Source organism: Chiloscyllium punctatum, chromosome 32 (genome assembly GCF_047496795.1).
Source record: "Chiloscyllium punctatum isolate Juve2018m chromosome 32, sChiPun1.3, whole genome shotgun sequence".
Classification (NCBI taxonomy): Eukaryota; Metazoa; Chordata; class Chondrichthyes; order Orectolobiformes; family Hemiscylliidae; genus Chiloscyllium; species Chiloscyllium punctatum.
In genome coordinates this window covers 666,372-684,701 of record NC_092770.1, presented here as the reverse complement: position 1 = coordinate 684,701, position 18,330 = coordinate 666,372, and the positions used below count along the sequence as shown (strand labels likewise).

The 18,330-nt window shown below is 39.6% G+C and overlaps 1 protein-coding gene across 5 annotated transcripts in view; it reads left to right on the top strand.

Annotated features, from left to right (window-relative positions):
• The window catches only part of ppp1r3ab (protein phosphatase 1, regulatory subunit 3Ab), a 116,521-nt gene extending 98,746 nt beyond the window's left edge, over nt 1-17,775 (top strand). For all 5 annotated transcript variants that reach the window (XM_072551458.1, XM_072551455.1, XM_072551457.1 and 2 more), the window contains one exon: nt 13,428-17,775. In XM_072551458.1, the coding sequence (XP_072407559.1) occupies nt 13,428-16,541 (3,114 nt within the window). In that variant the 3' untranslated portion in view covers nt 16,542-17,775. The remainder of the gene's footprint in view (nt 1-13,427) is intronic.
• Nucleotides 17,776-18,330: the final 555 nt, after the last annotated feature.

The window sequence follows — 18,330 nt, the reverse complement described above, 5'->3', positions numbered from 1 at the left end:
ATCCCTGAAAGTTGCCACCCAGGTTGATAGGGTTGTTAAGAAGCCATATGGTGCATTAGCTTTTATCTGTAGAGGGATTGCGTTTTGGAGCCATGGGGTCATGCTGCAGCTGTACAAAACTGTGGTGCGGTCACACTTGGAGTATTGCGTACAGTTTTGGTCACTGCATTATGAGAAGGATGTGGAAGCTTTGGAAAGGATTCAGAGGAGATTTACTAGAATGTTGCCTGATATGGAGGGAAGGTCTTATGAGGAAAGGCTGAGGGACTTGAGGCTGCTTTCATTTGAGAGAAGAAAGTTGTGAGGTGACTTAATTGAGACATAAAAGATAATCAAGGGTTAGATCGGGTGGACAGTGAGAGCTTTTTCCTCGGATGGTGATGGCTATCATGAGGGGACATAGCTATAAATTGAGAGGTGATAGATATAGGACAGATATCAGAGGTAGTTTCTTTATTCAGAGAATAGTAGGGGTGTGGAATGCACTGCCTGCAACAGTAGTAGACTCGCCAGTTTTAAGGGCATTTAAATGGTCATTGGATAACGTATGGATGAAAATGGATTAGTGTAGGATAGATAGGCTTCAGGTTGGTTCCACAGGTTGGCGCAACATCAAGGGCCAAAGGGCCTGTATTGCACTGTAATGTTCTGTGTTCTATGTTCTATGTAACAGTAATTAGTTACATGCAGAGACTGGATAGTCTGAGTTATAAGGAGAGGCTGAATATGCTGGGATTTTTTTGCCTGAAGCATTGGAGCTGAAGGGTGACCTTATTAATTGATTGGTTTGTAGAGGTTTATAAAATCAAATTGGGCGCAGATAAGGTGAATAGCCAAGGTACTTTCCTCAGGCTAGGGGAATCTAAAACTAGATGGCACAAGTTAAAGGTGAGTGGGAAAAGATTTAAAAAGGACAACTTTGTCACACAGAGGGAGCTGCCAGAGGAAGTGATAAAGGCGGACACAATTACAACATTTAAGAGGCATTTGGACAGGTACATGAAAAGGAAAGGTTTAGAGGCATATGTACCAAATACAGGATTAGTTAAATTTGGGTACCTAGTCAGTATGGACGAGTTGGACCAAAGGGTCTGCTTCTATGCTGTATGACTCTATTACTCGGTGATTGAATATGTCACCTATTTCTTGGCAGCAGGTGACCACTGTTTATTAATGTCAAGGCACCTGGGCTGGTCAAAATTTCATAATACCTATTGACAAACCCAACTGCTTTTATGAAAGTCTTAAACTCATAAAATTAGTCATCATTCAAGTTAGGACAGCTGTCTGTACACCCACTGATTTATGTATATTCTTGTCCCATTTTCTGTTTTCTTTCCAGCAGTGTGTCATGTTGGTGAGACTGGTGGGAGGGAAGAATATGAGAGCCTCTGGAGATGATAAACTAGTGACTAGAAGAGCAGCATATAGAATTAACATAGTTATCTTAACCCTTTGGCAAGTTGCTTTACATTTAACGATCATGGAGTTTCCAGCATGAATTGCTCAGCACGACTGATTTACTGTATGTAGTGAGTAGAAGGTGTAGTGTGGTGGACACATCTTGGAAGGCTGCACAAGTATACTGTGAAATATTGTCAGGCACAATTTATTGAGGTACGTGGAACAAACTGAATATAATGGGCAATGTGCCGACAACTGTTGCATCAGTAGCGTCTTTGATTTATCAATAAAAAGGAAATTTGATGAAATAGGCAGTCACCAGAATGTTACTGTGTTCTTTGACGTGGAAAATATCAGTCACAATCTTCTTCAGTGGCTCAGAAGGTTATCTTGATTGTTGAAGTGGATAGAACTGAAATATTTTATACAAATTTATTTGTAGACCAATGTCCTTATTGATGCTGGGCCACTGCATGGATTCATTGTTTTATTTCCTCTGTGGACCTATGTATATCTTGACATAATGTATATGAAATTATAATTTTTTTTGCCCTCAGAGGTTACATTCTTGGAGAGTGGTAGCTCATCAATGAATGACCAGAATGAATGTACCATTTTAGGGACCTATTTTCTGTACTCATGCCACGTGTTGTTGATCTTCTTGAGCTGTTGCAGTTGCTTATCATCTGATGAATCTACTCTGTTTGTCTGTGACCAAAATGCATGACTATCTTCTCGTTCATAATCAATAAAACTACTTGCAGGTATAAAGGAACATCTTTGTTCCTGAGAGGGTTTGGAGTCGGCTAATAGCATCAGACATAGTCAATTGGGAACCTGGTTTGTATTGTATTTCTACATTGTACCATTGGATCTCTAAAATTGGACAGCGTAGTCATGCAGGTGCATTTGTGAGACCTTTTTGACAAATGATTACTAATGGTTTGTGATCAGTGTGAAAGGTGAAGTACTTGCCAAATAGGTATGTGTGAAATGATTGCATTCTGAACACGAGAGCAAGAGTCTCTCCTTTAACACTGGAGTAGTTATCCTGAGCTGTTGTAAGGACAATAGAACTAAATATAATAGGCTTCTCATGATGTCTTAGAATGTTATAAAGTCTTCCTGAGATGCATTTACTTTCAAAGTGGCAATTGCGGAGCAATCATAATATTGAAATGCACACTTAAAGACAATAGACAATAGACAATAGGTGCAGGAGTAGGCCATTCGGCCTTTTGAGCCAGCAGCACCATTCATTATGATCATGGTTGATCATCTACAATCAGTATCCTGTTCCTGCCTTATCCTCATAACCTTTGATTCCACTATTTTTAAGAGCTCTATCCATCTCTTTCTTGAAAGAATCCAGAGACTTGGCCTCTACTGCCTTCTGGGGCAGAGCATTCCATATATCCACCACTCTCTGGGTGAAGTGCCTCCTCAACTTTGTTCTAAATGGCCTACCTCTTATTTTTAAACTGTATCCTCTGGTTCTGGACTCACCCATCAGCGAAATTCTGCCTCCAGAGTGTCCAATCCTTTAATAATTTAATACGTCTCAATCAGATCCCCTCTCATCCTTCTAAACTCAAGTATATACAAGCCCAGTCGCTCCAATCTTTCAACATATGATAGTCCCGCCATTCTGGGAATTGATCTCGTGAACCTACGCTGCACTCCCTCAATAGCCAGAATGTCCTTCCTCAAATTTGAAGACCAAAACTGCACACAGTACTCCAGGTGTGGTCTCATCAGGGCCTTGTACAGCTGCAGAAGGACCTCTTTGCTCCTATACTTAATTCCTCTTGTTATGAAGGCCAGCTTTCTTCACTGCCTGCTGTACCTTCATGATTGCTTTCATTGACTGATGTACAAGAATACCTAGATCTCATTGTACTTCCCCTTTACCTAACTTGACTCCATTTAGATAGTAAGGATAGAGCATTTTTGAGAGATTAGAAAATGTAAAATATCTGGAATCATTGAAGTTACAGCTGACAAATTTGGCACCTCGTGGGTCCTGATAATATGTAGATCTGGGAATTTTCGCAAACTTAGTGGCTAATCCACCTGCTTTCACACTGTAAATACTGAAGTGCCCAACCTGGGAATCCGTGTTAACATTCAAGATGGATAATGCTAATACATGGGATATTCAACCTGTGTAGACAGCACTATGCCATGGCAGTTTCTTCAGGACATCTATTATCTCTGTGACAGAGACTTTCTTTCGTACTGGACCCGGCTCCCCACTGCAGCCACCAGCCCATCCATGGAGGCAGCCATGTAAACATATATTGCCAATTTAGTGTAAATTATCCACCATGATGAATGATAAAGGTGGGGAAGAATACATTGGTGGTATATCCTCTGAGAGACAAGGCTGTTATAGAGTCATACAAAACAGAAACAGACTCTTCAGTCCAACCAGTTCATGTCGAGCATAATCCCAGTCTAAATTAGTCCCACCTGCCTGCCATTGTTCATATACCTCCAATTCTTGCCTATTCCTAATGTATTTTAAATGTTGCAATTGTGCCTATGCCCACCACTTCCTAAGGAAGTTCATTCCACACATAAATCACCCTAAAAGTTGCCCCTCATGACTTTTTAAAATATCTCTCCTCTCACCTGAAAAATGTGCCCCATCATTTTGAAATCCCCCATCCTTGGAAAAAACTCTTACCCTTAACCCTATCTATACCCCTCATGATTTTATAAATTTCTATAACTCAAACGTTTCATACTCAGCAACATCCTGGTAAACCTTTACTGAACCCTCGCCAGCTTAATAATATGCTTCCTATAACTGGGCAACCAGAACTAAACATAGTATTCCAGAAGAGGCCTCATCAATATCCTGTACAACCTCCCAATTTCCCAACTCCTATACTCTAAGGATATCCTCTCTTACTTCCCACAATATTCTGGAATACATTAGATCAGGTTTCTGTGATTTATCCACCTTTATATTCTCCATGACCTCTAGAGCTTCCTCTTCTGTAATCCTTCCTCTGAGGACTGTTTGCTGGAGTTAGCCTGGGGACACGTATGCTCCCAAAGAGCCTGGTCATTCCTTGTCTCTGTGTGGTGGAAGATGTGGAGAAAAAGTCAGAAGATTGGACATCATAGCACCATCCATCCCCCAAACTTTAATTCAGATGTATCTCTTTCATAAGTGGCACTTATTGTTTGTGTGGAGGTTATCTTATGGGATGGCTGAATATATCTGGTTTGCTCTTTAGTACAAGCTTTGGAACCCATGTCCTCTAACAAACCCCACAGTTTAGCCCTGAAAGATCTCGAGATTCCTAATGTCAGACATCTCACCCTGAGTCAGTAATCTCTTATGCTGGTTTTGCACATTCTTCTCCTGCAGAGCAACAAATAAATTAAGAAACATTTGCATGGACCCATGAGCACTCTCCCTGAAATCATAGATACAGACAGAGATATGAATCCTCGGGGAAACAAAGACATGTCTGCACTCACAGATGACCTGCAGCATCATGCCCAATAAGGCATTGTTAAAATGAGTAGCAGCCTTCTACCTTGTCTCAGATATGTCCAGGGTTCAGTCAGCTTTGCTATGCAATATGCACAGGTAGTCTTTGGTTGTAGAGAGTAATATTTTGCCAAAGTATCTTTCAAATATGATATGAAGAAATTGAGTTTGGCAGGTCCTGGCAGGAGATATATGCATGTACAGGAAAGGCAAGTTAAGTAATGAGCTAAAAATAACAAAAATTCCATAAAAGAACCCGACCCTGTTATAAACCCAGTTGATGCTAATACTGAACAAGTCAGATCCCAGAGTCAAACCTAGAAATACTGATCTGAGTTTGTGGATTGCTGAAGAAAAAGGGCCCTAACTAATTGGGTTGTCATCTCTAAGCGGACTAGATACTTAGATTACTTACAGTGTGGAAACAGGCCCTTCGGCCCAACAAGTCCACACCGACCCGTCAAAGCACAACCCACCCAGACCCATTCCCCTATATTTACCTCTTTACCTAACACTACGGGCAATTTAACATGGTCAATTCACCTAACCTGCATGTTTTTAGACTGTGGGAGGAAACCGGAGCACCTGGAGGAAACCCACACAGACACGGGAAGAATGTACAAACTCCACACAGTCAGTCACCTGAGGCAGGAATTGAACCCAGGTCTCTGGCGCTGTGAGGCAGCAGTGCTAACCACTTTGCGACCGTGCCACCAAAGCTGTGCTCATCTTTCCCAAATTCTACATGTGAACCCTTCCAATCAAGTTCATGATTTGCCACATTTTTGAAATGACTCTTATCCAAGTCACACCCAACATGATGACAGGACTAAATTGTTTTTTTCTCCGTCTCAATCTACACACATCTCCGTCTACCATACAATCCTCCTACAACTCCTCTCCACTGGTATCTAGCCGGCAGTTCAGGGGCTGTTCTCATTTTGTCCTAATTCTATGGATATGTTTGCAGCCAAAGAAGCCAATGAATTTAACCTTTATTCCCACCTCCTCCCCTCCTCCCCTCCTCAACTATGACAGTTATTGAACAGCTCCTTCAAAAGTAAAACCTTCCATCTAAAAGAACAAAGGCAAATATATGGGAACACTACTACCTGCAAATTCCCCTTCAAGCCACTCACCATCCTGACTTAGAAATATATTGACACTCCTTCACTATCACTGGTTCAAAATCCAGGAACTCCACCCAAGGGCACTGAGGGTCAACCTACAGCACCGTTGCTTTGTAACATTTATTTATACATTATATATAAGATAGTAGGCCCATAAAATAGACAGAACAATATTAAATTTAGACCACAGTACATTTAACGAAGTCTCGCCAGCAGCAGAGTTTTGAATGAAATGATCAGTATGTGCCTTGGAACACTTTCATTGGCAAATTTTGGACATGAATGACCCAAATTTCAGTTTGCCCACTGAGTTTGCATGTTTTTTTTCCAGAACTAAAACCCAATCTGTAATTTAGTCAGAGTAACCATTTCATTCATGTAAACACAACTTGATATTGTCATAAATCGTACACTTTGTAGAACTGCCTTCTCCACCATCAATTCATGATCATTAACATTTCAAATTAGCTGTTCCAGCTTTTGGGGAATTTCTATAAGCAGTCTGGGTTTCCTTGGAGTCAAAGCTCTGACCTTGCCTACATTATCTATTATAATTATGACTTATATTCAAAGCACCACTATCATTATAATTGTACATTCTTATTGTAAAATAGTAAGCATTGTTTGTCAGATGTATGCTATTCAATGGAAGACAGAGTACAGAGTACATTAACATTGTAATTTAGCATCTTCACTATAAAGTATCGGTGGAAGTTTGATTCCAAATAAAAATGAGTGCAGTGTGTTGATTAAAGGTTTTTATTCTTAAGAGCCTGTCAAATAAATGGTACATCTTAGGTGAAATGGCCTTTTAAATCCTCTTTTCATACTGAAATTATAAATAATATATTAGCTATGCAAATTTTCATCTCTTTTAAATGTTACATTCAGTTAATACTAAATAATGCAATACGTTTATGCTTTGTTTTGTTCATTTTTGAAATACTTGCTGCAAACCAATAGGTTAATTTAGGTGAACAGAAGTTTTTTTTCTGTTTTGTGCTTTTATGAACATTCCAAATTTGAAATCTTTCAATGTCTACTAATTATCCATTTAAGTAACATGAAAGCATGCTTTAGCCTTTGTGCACAGTGGCAGAATCCTAACCTCTGAATCAGAATGGTATTGCTTCAAGTACCATTCCAGGACTTGAATGTTAATCACAGCTGACACTCTAGTGCAGCACTATGGGAATGCTTTACTGTCAGATATGCTTTTTAACAGATGAGATTTTATGAAGAAATCTCATTTTACCCGCTTTGGAAAAAAGAATTTTGTCACTATTTGAAAAAATGCAGGAAGCTGTTCCCAGTTTTGTAGGTCAATATTTATCCCTGACCTGATCTCACTGGAATTGATTAGCAGGGATTATCTCATAACTGTTAATGTGTCCTTGCAGTACCTGAATTAACTGCTTACAGTTTTCCTGCATTACAAAAATTGTTATTTCATAAGGGCTTAATTGTGAAGTGCTTTGGATGTCTGTGATCATTAAAAGCACAATAGAAATGCAAAGTTTTCCTTTCTTCTCAAATACTGCACGAGGGAAGTGTACTTGAAGATACTAAATTGCTTCATTTAATATTCTCTACTTTTCAGTATGCATTGGATGCTATAACTTCGACAAGTCATAAAATCAGATTTTTCAAAATATGGCAAGTAAAATGTTTTGCGTTAATGCTCAGTTGGACAGTTTGATTCAATTAAATTGAGACATAAATAATTGATCAATGAATGAATTATAGACCATTGATTCTAATCAGTTATTGAATAACCTTTTCAGTCTTTCCCTTGTGAAATATATTCTTGAAGATCAGTTTTAATCCTCTCCACCAGGCAGATACATGTCAGGTGTGAAGGCAAAATGTTTACATGACCTTTTTAGACTACTTTGGCTTTTATTTTGTTGGGTACAACAGTCAGGGAGAGATGCTTTCTGAAATTTTTTAATTCTCTTGTGGGATGTGGGTGCCACTGGCAGGCCAAACAAGAATTGATTAAGTCAATGAAGCTGTATGATGTGGGAGCTGGCTGATCCCATTGTAAATGGCAGTGACCACATCTGCAGCAAGTGTTAGTTGCTGGAAGAACTCCGGATCAGAGTTGTTGATCTGGAATCTGAGCTTCAAACACTGCGGCACATCCGGGAGGGGGAGAGTTACCTGGATGCTTTGTTTCAGGAGGCAGTCACACCTGGGAGATTAAGTAATTCACATTCAGCTAGTGATCAGGCTCATGAGAGTGTGACTGTAAGTGAGGCAGGTAGGGGGAACCTGAGTTCAGGAGTGCAGGAGTCTCAGCCCTTGACCTTGACCAACAGTTATGAGATTCTTGCTCCCTGTTCGGATGAGGAAAAGGGCTCTGGACAGGATGAGCCAACTGACCAAAGTACCATGGTGCAGAAGGCCATTCAAGAGGGGGGAAGTTAATAGACATGTAGTGGTTATAGGGGATAGTATCCTTCGCAAGCCGGATCGGGAGTCTCGCAATGTGTGTTGCCTGCCCGGTGCCAGGGTGCGGGACATCTCCGACCGGCTTGAAAGGATATTGGAGCGAGAGGGGGAGGATCCAGTTGTTGTGGTCCACGTTGGTACTAACAACATAGGCAAGACTAGGGTGGAGGACCTGTTTGGGGATTACGAAGCACTAGGCAGGAAATTGAAGTACAGGTCCTCAAGGGTCATAATCTCTGGATTACTGCCCGAGCCACATGCCAATTGGCATAGGGACAATAAAATTAGGCAAGTAAACACATGGCCAAGGGATTGGTGTGGGAAAGAGGGATTCCACTTCATGGGGCATCAGTTTTGGAACAGGGGGGATCTGTACCGTTGGGACGGTCTCCACCTGAACCGATCAGGTACCAATGTTCTAGCGAAGAGGATAAATAGAGTGGTCAGTAGGAATTTAAACTTCTGAGTTGGGGGGGGAAGGGAAAGTGAAAGCGACAGGGAGTATGGCGTTAAATGGAAAGACAAGCAGCAGGATAGCATGTTTCCAGGCGGATTTAAAATTGAGGCAGACTGGGAATGCAGAAAAAAGCAAGGATAACTTAGGACATCATATGACTTCCAATATCTCTAATGATAAGAAAGTTAGCATAAGGCACTTTACCTGAATGCTCGTAGCATTCATAACAAAGTAGATGAACTAATGGCACAGATCATCGTGAATGATTATGATGTGGTAGGCATCACAGAGACTTGGTTACAGGGGGGTCAGGACTGGCAGTTAAACTTCCAAGGACTTTCAACTTATCGAAAAGACAGGGAAGTCGGCAGAGGGGGTGGGGTTGCCTTGTTAGTTAAGAACAATATTAAATCTATGGCACTGAATGACATAGCGTCAGATGACGTGGAGTCTGTGTGGGTGGAATTGAGGAACCACAAAGGCAAAAAAACCATAATTGGAGTTGTGTACAGACCTCCTAACAGTGGTCAGGACCAGGGATGCAACATGTACTGGGAAATAGAGAAGGCATGTCAGAAAGGCAAGGTCACAGTGATCATGGGAGATTTCAATGTGCAGGTGGACTGGGTAAATAACGTTGCCAGTGGATCCAAAGAAAGGGAATTCATGGAATGCTTACAGGATGGCTTTTTGGAACAGCTTGTCATGGAGCCCACAAGGGAGCAGGCTATTCTGGACCTAGTGCTTTGCAATGAACCAGACTTTATAAAAGATCTTAAAGTAAGGGAACCCTTAGGAAGCAGCGATCATAATATGGTAGAGTTCAGTCTGCAGTTTGAAAGAGAGAAGGCAAAATCAGATGTAATGGTGTTACAGTTAAATAAAGGTAATTATGAGGGCATGAGAGCGGAACTGACAAAAATAGACTGGAAGCAGAGGCTTGCGGGGAAGACAGTAGAGCAAAAATGGCAGGAGTTCGTGGGTATAATTGAGGACACTGTACAGAGGTTCATCCCTAAGAAAAGAAAGATTATCCAGGGAGGGATTAGACAGCCATGGCTGACAAAGGAAGTCAGGAAATGTATTAAAGAAAAAGAGAAATCCTATAAAGTGGCCAAGAGCAGTGGGAAATCAGAAGATTGGGAAGGCTACAAAAACAAACAGAGGATAACAAAGAGAGTAATAAGAAAGGAGAGGATCAAATATGAAGGTAGGCTAGCCAGTAATATTAGAAATGATAGTAAATGTTTCTTTCAGTACATAAGAAACAAACGACAGACAAAAGTAGACATTGGGCCACTTCAAACTGATGCTGGAAGCCTAGTGATGGGAGAGAAGGAAATAGCAGGAGAACTTAATAAGTACTTTGCATCAGTTTTCACAGTGGAAGAGATGAGTAATATCCCAACAATTAAAGGGATTCAGGGGGCTGAGTTGACTACGGTTGTCAATACAAAAGAGATAGTGCTAGAAAAGCTAAAAAGTCTTAAAATTGATTAATCTCCTGGCCCCGATGGGATACATCCTAGAGTTCTGAGAGAGGTGGCTGAGGAAATAGCGGAGGCATTGGTTGAGATCTTTCAAGAGTCACTGGAGTCACGGAAAGTCACGGATGATTGGAAGATCGCTGTTGTAACCCCATTGTTCAAGAAAGGATCAAGACAAAAGATGGAAAATTATAGGCCAATTAGCCTAACCTCGGTTGTTGGTAAAAGTCTAGAATCCATCATTAAGGATGAGGTTTCTAAATTCTTAGAAGAGCAGAGTCTGATTAGAACAAGTCAACATGAATTTAGTAAGGGGAGGTCATGCCTGACAAACCTGTTGGTATTCTTTGAAGAGGTGACAAGTAGGTTAGACCAGGGAAACCCAGTGGATGTGGTCTATCTAGACTTCCAAAAGGCCTTTGATAAGGTGCCACACGGGAGGCTGCTGAGCAAAGTGGGGGCCCATGGTGTTCGAGGTGAGCTACTGGGATGGATTGAGGATTGGCTGTCTGACAGAAGGCAGACTGTTGGGATAAGAGGTTCTTTTTCAGAATGGCATCCGGTGACGAGCGGTGTCCCGCAGGGTTCAGTGTTGGGGCCACAGCTGTTTGCATTATATATTAATGATCTGGATGAAGGGACTGGGGAAATTCTAGCAAAGTTTGCAGATGATACGAAGTTAGGTGGACAGGCAGGTAGTACTGAGGAAGTGGGGAGGCTGCAGAAGGATCTAGACAGTTTGGGAGAGTGGTCCAGGAAATGGCTGATGGAATTCAACGTGAACAAATGCGAGGTCTTGCACTTTGGCAAAAAGAATAAAAGCACAGACTACTTTCTAAACGGTGAGAAAATTCATAAAGCCAAAGTACAAAGGGATCTGGGAGTGCTAGTCGAGGATTCTCTAAAGGTCAACATGCAGGTTGAGTCTGTGATTAAGAAAGCGAATGCAATGTTGTCACTTATCTCAAGAGGGTTGGAATATAAAAGCACCATTGTGCTACTGAGACTTTATAAAGCTCTGGTTAGGCCCCATTTGGAGTACCGTGTCCAGTTTTGGTCCCCACACCTCAGGAAGGACATACTGGCACTGGAACGTGTCCAGCGGTGATTCACATGGATGATCCCTGGAATGGTAGATCTAACATATGAGGAACATTTGAGGATCCTGGGATTGTATTCATTGGAGTTTAGAAGATTAAGGTGAGACTTAATAGAGACGTACAAGATAATACATGGCTTGGAAAGGGTGGATGCTAGGAAATTGTTTCCGTTAGGTGAGGAGACTAGGACCCGTGGACACAGCCTTAGAATTAGAGGGGGTAAATTCAGAACAGAAATGCGGAGACATTTCTTCAGCCAGAGAGTGGTGGGCCTGTGGAATTCATTGCCGCAGAGTGCAGTGGAGGCCGGGATGCTAAATGTCTTCAAGGCAGAGATTGATAGATTCTTGTTGTCTCGGGGAATTAAGGGCTACGGGGAGAATGCGGTTAAGTGGAGTCAAAATGCCCATCAGCCATGATTGAATGGCGGAGTGGACTCGATGGGCCGAATGGCCTTACTTCCACTCCTATGTCTTTTGGTCTTATGGTCTTATGGTCTTATGGTGATAAGATTTTAATTGAGGTTTTGGTGGGGTAGTCAAGGGAAAGAGGTTGCTGGCTGGACTGCAAACAAAAGAAATTCTCCCGAGGTAAACCTTTATCTTGTGATGTCAGAAAGAGCAGTGGTTTTCTTCAGTGCCCACAGGAGAGCCACATCTTCCAGTCAAGAAATTATTGCCACATCACCACCTCTGCCATGAGACCAAACCAAACATCCTCCCACTATTTAATTGATCACTGACAAGGCTTCACTTTGTTCTGACCACCTGAACTTCCTTTCCCACCGACTGACCTGCTGCTGTTTCCTGCTCAGGATGACTAATATCTGATCAGTGGCTTGCAAATGTGGTGGACTCAGTAAGTTAGTTTTGCACTCATTCGACTCCCATCCACCGGAAACCAGCTTAGAATTAAATTCAACCTCTTGGTGTTCTGTTAACGCTAGTTAATGCTTCAAACCTCGCTCTACCTTTTTTATCATGTGTGGTACAAAGACGTTTATAAAAGGAATTTATACATTTTTTAAAATATTTCCCAATGCACTTTAAAAAAAGTTCCTTTTAAATCCATTGACCACAGTTGTTCTTTTTTTAATTGAAACAAACATCATCATCATAAATTAGATATCACAGTGAGAGAATGGTTTCTTGATGTATTTGCAGCTCTTCACAGAAGAAGCAGTCGTGATGTTTAAAGAAATCTTGGGTTGGGCATTGTTTAATAAATTATATCTGACATGGAGCACAGAGTCACTTATGCTTTTAGATTGTAATATGAGATATTGAAATATTTTGTATGTGCCTGTGGATTTAAACATCCCAAAGCTGTTAATTTTTTAACATTGTTAACCCTCCATTATAAATTGATCGAACAATTGATTTTAATGACATTTATTTCAGAAGCATTCTATTTTCATGGCTGTGCTTGTAGGTTTTTTGGTTAGATTCCCTACTGTGCGGAAACACGCCCTTCAGTCCAGCAAGTCCACACCATCCTTCCAAAGAGTAACCCAGCCAAACCCATTCCCCTACCCTATATTTACGCTGACTAATGCATCTAACACTATGGGCAATTTAGCATGGCCAATTCACCTAACCTGGGCATTTTTGGATTGTGGGATGAAACCGGGGCACCTTTAGGAAACCCACACAGACATGGGGAGAATGTACAAACTCCACACAGAGTGGCACCCAGGGCTGGAATCGAACCCAGGTCCCTGATGCTGTGAGGCAGCAGTGCTAACCACTGAGCCATTGTGCCACCCCATGGTATTCATACGTGTTACGTATTATATGTATGGAAATTATTTGGATGAAGGCGTAACTATATGCAGTTAGATTTGTTATTATTTATCTATCGCCTAACTGTTCAAATTTATTTTCACAGGTAAATTCTCCATTCCACATTTCATTGACCAGCCCAAGAGGTCAGGAAACTGATTTAACACTTGTGGAAGGATCACACGCTCATATTTTGGAAGAGCAAGAGCAGAATGCCAGTAAAGCTAGTGAGTCACCAGTTAATCAGCAGAATGATTTAGAAGTTGAACATAAGTTTGCAGGTGTAAGTAATTTCATAGCAAACGAGGAAAAACAAGAGAAAGAACTTACGTGGGTCAGAATCCAATTGGACAGTAACAAAAATACATCCAGTTGGCCAGCTCAGAGTCATGAGGAATGTTCAACACAACAAACAGAGAGTGTTAATTTTCCAGTAAGCAACGACAACAGAATGACCAAGTCTTCTATGTTGTTTTATGATGAAGCAGATTTACTACATGAAAGCTGCCTTCCTGTCTGTCAGGTAAGAGATGAACTTGTTACGTCACATGGAAGCGATACATCAGCTAAATCTGGACCAGAATTGAATAGTTTCTCAGGAAACAGAGACAGTGTCTTTGCTAATAACATGCAGGATAAAGTAATCATTCAGGGGGCTATTGACAAATGTGATAAGCTCCTTAATAATACGCAAAATCCTATACAGTTTCAACGAGAGAGCATGGGTGCTGAAAATGAAAGTGGTGAAAATGATTATTTGACTGACAACACAGTAGCAATCAGTGAATCAGAGTCCACTTCTGTCTCTGCAGTATGCACCAACACCGATTTGGAATCTGAGTCAGGTAGAAAGAGTTCTACCCCTCATGGTTCAATCTTATCAAAGGAAAAAATGGTTTGCAGAGTAAAAGCAAATGACACACAAGAGCCACCCCGATATTACAGTAAAGTTGAGAAGTTGGAAGATGTACAGCATGGTAATGACTTTTCTACAAAATCTAATTTAACAAACCAGGAAGCAGAAAATATGCAAGAGCAAATTTCAATTAAACACGATTTCAAGGTCAGTGATCTTTTAGAAGTTACAAAACATTCAAAAATTGGAAAAGAAATGGTCATCAAATATGAAGTTGCTGCAAACGAAGAAAGTTCTTGTGATGTGTGTTCAAATAACAAGACGATTGATAAAAACACTGTAGGTGTCATGGAATTCATGCAACATACAGATACACACAGTGATTCTGATAATAGAAAATATCAAAATACAGGAAAGGAGTTTGGTACTTGTCTCCAGACCATACCTAGTAAACAGCTGGAATTTGCACCTGTGCTAAATATTGAAACTGCAACAATACCTGCAGAAATCCCCAAGCAGCAGGGTTCTTTAAAAGAAGAAAAATACCAAGACCCTTGTGAAGTAGATGACATTCTGACACAATCTCGAGAAATCGATTCAACAAAAGAGGATATTATAAATGAGCAAAATAAAAATAAAATTCCAGCTTCACAAATTGCAGAGCTGAGCACGAGTGCTCCATCGTGTGTGTTAGCAGATACAGTGGTTAAAGAAGCAATAGAAGCAGCTTTGTTTGAAATTAGTGGAGATGAAGGAAGAGGTACCACACTTGTATCACAAAAAGAGAAAGCCACTCAAAATGTGCCAAGTGAAGACCAATTTTCAATGTCCACTCAGGAGGGGTCCATATCTTTTCATGAACAACCTTCAAAAATCCACAATGCTCATGAACAAATTGCAAAAGATGTTTCGCAGCTTGGTGAATATATAACTGAAACAAATACAGTATGTGTACAAATGGGAAAGGATGCACGTGATGCTTCTCAGAAAAATTCAGAAGTAGCAGCTTCTACAATAAATCTGCTAACAAAGACATCTGTACCAATTTTAGAAGACACCAAGTCTCCAGATGCATCTTTTAATTACAGCCAATCTTCAGAAGCCACACACAAATTGACTGCAGATTTTCAAGTGGAGAGTCAAAGTGAAGCCAAAATTGCAGAAGTTGGGCAAGATGTTGCTGATTCAGTGAAGGTATTTCCTAATTTTCAGGAAGAAGCAGGTGGAAGAATTTCTAGCAAAATCACTGAAACAAGTGAGAAAATTCCTGAAAATATTTTTGCATCTTCAGATCTTAAAATAACAGACAATTATGAAGTTAAACAGACACATACAGAGGTTGTAAAGGAGTTGGCCAGTAATATGACTGAGCTCCCAGAAGAAAAAGTGCATTGCCACGAGAGGGAAAAGAATACAGACTTCATACAGCATTGTCATATTTCAGAATTGGGCTTTAAACAAAATTCCAGTGCACCAGATCTTAAAGGGTCTACAGAGGTGGGAAAAACAGAACATAAGGGAGAAGAAGCATTGAGCATAAACACCATTTTGCAACACTATGGTGGAACAAATGAACCTAGAGCAATGGGATTTACTCAATCACACAAGTTTACTATGTCTAAAGCTGTAAAGGAAGCTGTGCCTGTTCCTGGGCAGATTGTAGTAGAAGGAGCAGATGATGAAACCAACATCGAGAATGAGGCAGTTGATAAGCAAAAATGTGGGGCAGCCAATGAAGTTATTATGGACATTGAAAGAGAAAGAGCTGATATAGATTCTGAATCAGTAGGTGCCCATTATCTGAAAAATGTGGAAATGTGTCATGACACTCAACTGTTGCAAGTAAATGAGAGCAAAAACCAAAATGCAGTAAGGCCTAAAAATATTGCAAAATTTGGCTCAAGTCCATACATTTCAAGTGATACAACAGAGAAGAAAATGCCACCACAGAATCCTGAGCAATCTAGCCACCACAAATACATAGGTCCAGTCATATTGATTAGCAAACCAATTGAAGGGGATGAGGAAAAGATAACAAACAGTGATATCTCCAGTAATGTCCATTCATGTTCAGAAAGGTTAGAGTTTGAGGAATGTAACGAGAAAATATTTGAGAATGAGCATGCAAGTGAAGCTTATGATGGTGATGTTAAGAGTGAGGAATTACGGTTCCAGAGTGAGCCATTTGCAGATGAAGTTAATTTGAAAAACACAGTATGGAAAGTTTGCTATTTTGTTTTATTCATTGTGTTTCTAGTTACTGTTTATCATTATGACTTTATAGGATGTTTTGCATTATACATTTTTTCATTGTATTGGTTGTATTGTGAAGGAGAAACCAATGATTCTGTCAAAAAGGAATGATATAAGTCATAGTATCTTAATGAATGATGCAAGGAAAGACAATGGTTGCATATATGAAGAACTGAAATTTGGTTTATGAATTATTAACCATTTGAGTATTGAAAGAACCATTGTTTTTCTGAATACATACATCATTTGTTTCACACATCAATAAAATGATTACCTACATGTCTACCAATACTACAAGGTAGAATTAATCACATTTTCATAATATATATTTTATAATTTACAACATTCTTGAACAGCCTTATTTTATTTGTATGATGCTAAATAATACTGGTTAAACAGTTAGTGTGACAACAATGTCAACAAAATGCCTTATTGTCAATTTTTAAGAAGTGCCTAGTTGAGAAAGCTTTACAGAAAATTGATTTTATGGCCTATTTTCTTTGTATCTAATAATGTGATTGACATTTACTTTTTAAAGAAACTTGGCTTTAAAAAATCTTTGTGAAGTTCATATGACCATTTTATCACTTACTTGAGTGCAGTTCAGATAATTTCAGACCAAATTTTTTTTGTGCTATAATAAATTTGTATAATAAACTAGTGCAACATCTATTAAATACTTCAAGTCATATAACTTTAGCCTGTTTTATACCCAATAAGTAGAAATTTAGTTTGGTCTTCTAAAGGGTAAAGCATTAAAGTTGTTACAAATGATATATAAAACATGTCTTTTATTTCTCCTGCAATATCTAGACATGGTGCCGTCGAATTAACTCAGAACTGTCTTTTTGCATGGTGCTGCTCAAAAGGCTTTCAGTTGTATGTATTCAAACAAAGTAGAAGGTATCCTCAGAAAAAGGAAGAAGTAAATCAGAAATAATAGCTTTTTTTCATTATAACCATAAGGATAGAAAAGATCATACTGAAGAACACCTTCAAAAATGTAACTGTTAAGTGTAAAAATTGGGACAATATATCACTTGCTAAGTTTTATGATTTTCATTTATTTAGCCTCCTCACAGAATTTGAAACTTTTCTCATCCAGAGAAGTTAATTAATTGTCTCTGTCTCTAAGATTTTTGTGCTTTTAATTGCTGTTTATGTTATTTTCTTCACTTTGTTGTATACTAGTTCTTTGGAGAAACACCTTTATTTTTAATTTTCTTATTCGCGGATTGTCTATGCTGTGTTGCACCCTCCAGAGAAGGTTTGTTATTTAGTATTTTTCTTCACTGCATCTGATGTATAATTTTGTTAATAAATATAGTTTCTTGCTGCACCTTCAGCTATTATGTCTTCAGGCTTTATACCTTGTTCTGTAAAATCTTGCCTCTCAACTTCCCTACCGTTTCTCTCCTTGCATTCTGAAATGCTCCTAATGTTTTCCCCATTTTTTCTTTCTTTTTTAAATATTTGAATGATATGGAGCATGGTGTCAGGTATCATTATTTTTGCCAATTACATATAAATTCACATAGGCAGACAGGGTAGGCAATGAATAGAAAATTGAGAGATTTCCTTTTATTTGTTGCATCATTGGAAATGTGATAAATTGATTATGCTTTTTAGGAAGGGCACCTGTCATCTACCTTATGCAGCAATACACAGCAAATTGACTGATGTTGCTAATGTCATCAGTTTCTACCTGAAATGCTCTGAAGGCTTTAAAAAAAGCAGCACCACAGTGACCTGTATAACAATATGAATGCCCTGATGCCGCAACAAATGACATCCTATATTAGCGTCATTAGAGAAGCAGAGTTCTTGATCACATTGCTTCTCATTAAAGTTGAGGTAGGAAATTTGATTACATACAATTGCATGGCATAAGATTACTTAC